The following is a 6,949-nucleotide window of genomic DNA, read 5'->3' as shown; positions in this document are numbered from 1 at the left end:
GTATAGTAGCGTTCCATTATTTTGATTAAATATTCAGAAAATAAATGTTTTGCTAACTTTTGAATGCATATTTTTTATTTTTTATTTCATGCATATTTGAACATTTTAGTGCAACTTTTAACTATTTATGCATATATAAAAGATTTTGGAGTATGTTTGGTGTTAGTTTTTAGTTTCACATTTGTCAATTTAATAAACACATTATTTTTATATTTTTAAATATTTTTTAAATACAATAGAATATTATACAGATTTGAATGACATGGAAAAATATGATTGGTGAGTCGATAATATATCGTGTGACCGACAGAGATCACATGGTAATCAACGTGTTAAGCTATTTATAAAGTATAAGTGTTCAGACTTTCTAGATGAATATCTAGATAATTATTTTTTCACCTTTTATCTTATCTAGATAAATAGTTACAAGTTATTTAAACGTTCATCTTAGATAATTTTTTTACTAATCTAAATAAATTCATCTAGATACATTTTTTTTTGATAAAAATCGCGAAATTTTACAAACGCATTTTTAAATATTTTTACAGATTCTCAAACAAAGTTTATGCTTTATAAATAATGTAATTATTTTCATTTATTTAATTATTATTATTACCTATGTTCCTAGTGCCCAACTGAAGTATACCTAAATTTAAAATAATTGTATCTTTTTTTTTATCTAGATGAAAAAATACTTATTTAATCCGAACACTGGACTGACGAACTGGACATACTGTTGTACGGTAGGTACGTCACAAGCACAAATTAAGATTATATACTAGAATTAAGGGTGTTGGTGCCGGTGCGTTTTTTGGTACAAAAACATGTCTTACAGGAAAAACTCTCACGACCTGTAGAATTGTCGGATTTCGTTAATTTTTTTTTGTATCTTAAAGTAGAGAACATTTTGTAGGTCTGATCAAAAGTGTTAACTTCTGCAAACTATGATAAAATAATAATTTTTACAAAAAAGTCAAATTCATTTTTAAAAAGGTGGGTAAGTGGATGTCGCTCTGCTGTACAGTAGGTTACAAGTGGGTCACTGTATAATGGATAGTATTAAATTTGAATTCAATGATATAATATCACTGTATAAGAAAAACGATTCTGAGCGGAGATGGTTTGTCAGTCTAGGTATTAGACATACCTATTATAGGTATACTTATCTATAGTATTAAAAAAAATTGACCTACAATAGGTATCAATAATAAATTCCAAATTAATCATATCACAATGTCCATTAGGTAACGCGTTATACATCAACAACAAACCGTGGTACTATCATAGATATATAATAGTATACTTTAGAAGTTTCAAGTACCCACAAGTAATATTATACAATAACTAAAATAGTTATTCCAGGTTTTTTAATATTTGGTGAACGTAATTTCGTCCAAATTTGAATTTAAAATGACTATAAAAATAAACTGTTTATGTATTTCTTAGAATTTTTGGTAACAGAATTAAATATTTACGTGAAATCTTGTTTTAAATTTTCAATCCTTAGATATAAAAGTTGAACATTTTATAAATTTTTAACTATAAAATAATTATTCAATTTTAAATTTGAAAATTTTGTCAAAATTTCAACTTCAAATTATTAACTCAAAATAATTTTCTAATTTTCGTGATTTTTACATATTTTGTCAATTTTTGAACTTTAAATGCTAATAAAAAAAAACTGTGACTAAGATTTTTAATATTTTTACAATTGCTATTGTAACAATATACCAAGAGCCTTGCATTAAATTTTCACGCATTTTTACAACCAATAAATTTTATAATATTTTATGAAAAAAAAAATAAAAAACTGAAAATGACAAAGGTCCCGTAGCTGCTCCAAAAGAGTCCAGTTATTTTCCAAATTTTTATCGGTGTATAGAAAATTATATATAAACATTCAGTGAAATTTTTAAGTATCTACAGTCATTCGTTTTTTTAATTACAATAAAATAAAGAAAAATCGTTACGTAAGAAATCGAGTGAATATCAAATGTTGTAAAAATATGAATTTCAAACGCTCATAAAAATTTAATTTGAATTTCTTATAGACATTTTTTTTTTTTTTTGATAAAGGTAGATTAACCTATAAGGAAACTTGTATTACATTTTAAAATCTTAGTTCTAAAAAGAAAAATTTTTACGAATTATTAACTCAAAATAATTTGCTAATTTTCGTGATTTTTACATATTTTGTCAATTTTTGAACTTTATATGCTAATAAAAAAAAAACTGTGACTAAGGATTTTTAATATTTTTCAAATGTCATTGTAACAATATAGTAGAAGCCTTGTATTACATTTTCAAGTATTTTTACTAAATAAATAAAGTTTTATTGACATTCATAGAAAAAAAAACTAACTAAATTGGAAACTGAAATTGTCCGTAAACAGCTCAAAACAAATCAAAATATTTTGAAAATTTTATCATGTATAGAAAATGGAAATATAAACAACCAGTGAATATTTCATGTATCTACAGTCATTTGTTTTAAAGTTACACCAAAAACCATAATCAATTTTCTCGAAAACAGATTTTGCGTAAAAATTCTCGTTTTTCCTTAATTTTTCTTTTGTTTTTCACGGCGATTTTGAAAACTATTGGAAAAATTTTACTTTTGACCCCCCAAAGTACGAACTAGATTCACTTTCCTATCAGAAAAAGTACTGTGTAAGAAAATCCAAGCACATTTACTGTCCTAAAAGGTGATGACAGACACAAAAAAAAAAAAACACACATCATTGTAAAACCAATACATTCATCGTTCCACTCAGAATTTAAAAGATTAATTCAGTCATACTTGATTTCACCATTTTTTTTTTTTTTATATAACATTAATTTAATAAATTATAAATGTTCAAAGAAAAACGCACAACTAATGGTAAAAAAAAATGTACATATATTTTTTTTTTAAATGATATAATCTAATACATATATATATATATTATATATATTTGTGTTATTTGTTTAATTTAAACAAACAAAATCACATTATTTTTTTAAATTTTAGTATCTTTGTATTTTTTTCTTACATAGGCTAAAGTTTTAACAAATTTTTTACATCTAGTTAATATAGTTTCTTACAAATTTGGGTTCTATTAACCTAGAATCTGGTTTTTGATATTTATTTATAGATGAAACCGATCACCTTAATGAAAAAAACCTAATGCAGAAACTATGAAATGAAGAACAAACCATAAGTTATTATATTTTTAAAAACAGCCGTCAAAAAAGAATTAATTAAAAAAAAATTGTCTAAACAGAACTAAAACTAAAGATAAAGAACAGTCTGGGAAAGTTAATTTTAAATTAATAATAATTATGTTCTTTCAAAAAAATAAAAATTAAATATACTTAGGAATATGATGACTTAAGTCCCAGAATTTTAAGTGTGCATGCGGCCAAAAACTTCCGCTCAACCAGATATCATTTAACAAAATATACCAAATTACCAATTGAATTCATCACAAATTATGCACGGCAACAATTAAAATCTTGGGTTTATAAAGAGAAGAAATGTAAACTATATACAAAGTAATTTTTCCATGGGAAATAATTTTTTTATACTTTTTTTTTTGTTTTTTTTTTTTTTTTTATGTAAGTTAAATATACAGCAATATTGAAATTTAGACTGTGAATTCTTCAGGCTACTGCAAAAAAAAAAAAAAATTAATTCCACCCGAAATCAGACTTGTAACTTACAAACATAAATCTTATTTAAAATCAATATTAACCTGATACTCGTTGAGGAGAAACCGCATTTGGTTGACGTTGATCCTGTTTGTTGGTTGCTCTTGGTCGGTAGTTATAGCCACGGTTACCAGGATTATTACGCATATATCCATTATTTGATTGTTGACGGTAGTTATAATTTACTCCTTGACGATTGTTGTTGTAATTGTTACCGTTATTGTAGGCGTTAGGGTTGGCACGGTAATTGGTGTTATTATTGTTATAATAACCCCCACGGCCACGGTGGTATTGACCACGCCTTGCCATTGCTACACCAAATGTCTCTGAATTTAATTTACGTTCCGTACGCCAATCAGTTCTTTGTGAATGTCTACAAAAAAAAAACAATAATAAAAAAGTATAATTAATTTTAATGTTTAAAACAAATATAATATTATAGTTACCCTTTGCTTCTTTCAACTGCTTCACAGCTGATTGTGTCGAAGAATGATTTGGATTTATCATAAAATGTTTTTTGATCATCATCTCCTTCATTTTCATTATCTACAACACCAGTTTCATTTCCGCTTTCAATACGATGAGTTTTTTTTACATGAACTAAATCTCCATCATTTAAATGGGGTATTGAATCACCATTAACTGATGAAGCACCATTTACTACAGTTACTTCTTCGGTTGAATCATCAAAACCATCATCTAAAGATATAAAAATAAAAATATTATACATCTTAGAATTATAATTTATTGTATATCCTCTTAAGCACCAAGGCTGTAAGAAGATTTACCAAAATTCTAGTATCTAAATGGATACTATCTTACCTTAGGAATACTATACTATACTATCTATACTCCAAACACATTTAGAAGGCACTTTGGCGGAGGGGGATTTACTAAATGGGGATGGCAAAACCACAGGTCATGTTTGATTGTCATCAAACAAAAATTGGTCAGCGCTATAGACCTATAAATGGACAGCGCATTCAACATCAATACTTGGTGATCATATAACCATATAACTGAGAGAGAAAGAACAGAAAATAGTGAAGGAGCCCGCATAAGGAACTGTATACATTTTACTACTTTGTTTCTTTTTTCGCACACTATAAATTATCCCTGACTCCTTGCTCACGAAGCGCTGCCCATTAATTTATATGTCTATGGTCACCGCCGAGGTTCCTGAATAGAGTTATAGTTGTACAGCTTAGAAGATGATAGGACTGACTACTTTCCATGGTTATAATATTATAATCTTTAAAGTTTCACATTATTATGTAACATAAGTTCAAGCAATATATAAATTTTCTTAATTTTGGTTTTAAATTAATTACATATTAGTATTTACTTACCTATTTTGGTTCTAGATAGTTTTTTAATAATCTCTTGAAATTCACTATTTGCCTTATCAAAATCATAATCCTCATCAAACTTCAACGAATTTGTTCTTGGTCCCTGTGCTTTACTAGGAGCTGGAAGACCAGTAGACCTATTATAAAATGAACGACCTCCTGTAGCATTGTTCTGAACTGGATTTGGTCTTCTAACTTGTTGTTGTTGTTGCTGTTGTTGCTGATTATTTTGGTGATTATTCCAATTACGACCATTCATATTCCTATTTCCACCTTGACGGTTAGCCTAAAAAATAATTTATATTTGAATTTAAGTTCGCAAAGAAAAAATAATTACCTTATCAATAAAATAATACTTACAAAATGTTGATTATTATCCTGATGTTGAAAATCGTTCCTTTGATATTGTTGGTCATTACGTTGTTGGAAATGTTGCTGTTCATTCCTTTGATAATTTTGCCTTTAAAAATAAAACAATTTTTTGCCTCTTTTATAGAGTATTCAAATAAATCTGAAACAAAATATTTACCCTTGCTGCCTAACTTGTTTACGAGTATCAGAAGAAGACGTAGATCTGTTACGCTGATTTCTTCCTCCTCTTCCATTTCCTGGACTTTGTTGATTTGCGGTTTGAATACTTTGATCAAAAGTTGGGCTATTACGTTGACCATTAAATACATTTGGCTGTGCTGGTGTAGATGAACGGGAACCACCAGATATTAAATCTAGGACATCTTTAAAATAGGGGCTTCATAAGTATATAAAAATAATTAAACATTGAAAATCTAAGATTTCAAAAAATGCAATACTACGGATATAAAAAGCATAATATTCATAAACAATGCAATTTTTATAAACTTAATGTTCAACATATCTAGATAGTTAAAAATGTTCTATATGTAATACAATAGGTTTCCAAGCCATAAATAAATATGTATATTATCTAGTATACAATATAATATTATTTTTAAGTTAGACTTTGGAAAGTTAAGCTTAACTTAGTATTTTTTATGTTATATACAAGAAATAAAAACCAGGGAATTAGCTCTGAAACATTGTAGTTATCTTGTGTACCTAGTCAGTGTAATGTAATGGATATTATGTTAAATATGAATTCAATAAGAAACAATTTTGAGCGGAAACAGGAGTCTATAATTTTTTTTAATGTATTTTTGATGCTATTAGTAATTTTTTTAAGTAATATGGAACTTTGAACTTACCTTTGCCAACAAGGAATGGTAAATATTACCCAGTAGTTATTATATGACTAACAGTTTATAACTTAAGAACCCATTTCCAATTGGTTTGAAATATAAAAATAAAAATGACAGTACTTTGGCAGTGAATAATAAGAGTTCACTAATTTAAAAAGTTTTGTTATTTCTGTGACATATCTTATAGCTTAGAATTAATCTAAAATGTTTTGAAATTGTCTTTGTGTTTACATAATTGTAAAATGTTTTGTTAATTAATATTTAAAAAATAATATTGATAATCCTTATTAATATATGTTTGAATATCTAATGTCATCAAAATTTGAACTTCAATCACCCATAATAATGTATGGATCGAATATACACTGAACTTTATTTTAAATTCCAGAAATAAAAACAAATAAGGAAAAGTGTAATACATTTTTATAATCCGAAGTCTTTTAAGAGGATGTCAGCGCACTATTCGTTTTCTCTCTCTGGCCCACGCGCAACATAGACAAAACACGTTTACGCAAAGTAATTTTTTCAATGCGTTTAAGTAATCTTAGAGTAAAGTCACCTATTACAAAAAAGATAGAGAATAATATTTTAGAGGGAATGACATATCGATTTTATATTTTATTATGATTTGACTTTGTATTCCACTTTCAAAATAAATAAAAAAATAATTGTAAATTTAAATGATGTTTAAATTGA

The 6,949-nt window shown here is 26.6% G+C and overlaps 1 protein-coding gene across 3 annotated transcripts in view; it reads right to left on the bottom strand.

Annotated features, from left to right (window-relative positions):
* Positions 1–3,549: 3,549 nt before the first annotated feature.
* Positions 3,550–6,949, bottom strand: part of LOC100162366 (protein LSM14 homolog B-B) — a 7,529-nt gene continuing 4,129 nt past the window's right edge. For 2 of the 3 annotated variants that reach the window (XM_001948301.4, XM_008189366.2), the window contains exons 4-9: positions 5,569–5,773; positions 5,400–5,499; positions 5,040–5,325; positions 4,137–4,389; positions 3,735–4,063; positions 3,579–3,650 (exon numbers count right to left, since the gene is read on the bottom strand). In XM_001948301.4, coding sequence (XP_001948336.2) covers positions 3,643–3,650; positions 3,735–4,063; positions 4,137–4,389; positions 5,040–5,325; positions 5,400–5,499; positions 5,569–5,773 — 1,181 coding nt within the window. In that variant the 3' untranslated portion in view covers positions 3,579–3,642. Of the gene's footprint in view, positions 3,651–3,734; positions 4,064–4,136; positions 4,390–5,039; positions 5,326–5,399; positions 5,500–5,568; positions 5,774–6,949 lie in introns of all 3 variants that reach the window. The other variant, XM_008189365.3, reaches the window with a different exon arrangement.

This window comes from Acyrthosiphon pisum, chromosome A1 (genome assembly GCF_005508785.2).
Source record: "Acyrthosiphon pisum isolate AL4f chromosome A1, pea_aphid_22Mar2018_4r6ur, whole genome shotgun sequence".
In the NCBI taxonomy this organism is placed as follows: domain Eukaryota; kingdom Metazoa; phylum Arthropoda; class Insecta; order Hemiptera; family Aphididae; genus Acyrthosiphon; species Acyrthosiphon pisum.
The sequence above is the reverse complement of the archived record's forward strand: the minus strand, read 5'-3'. Positions and strand labels throughout refer to the sequence as shown.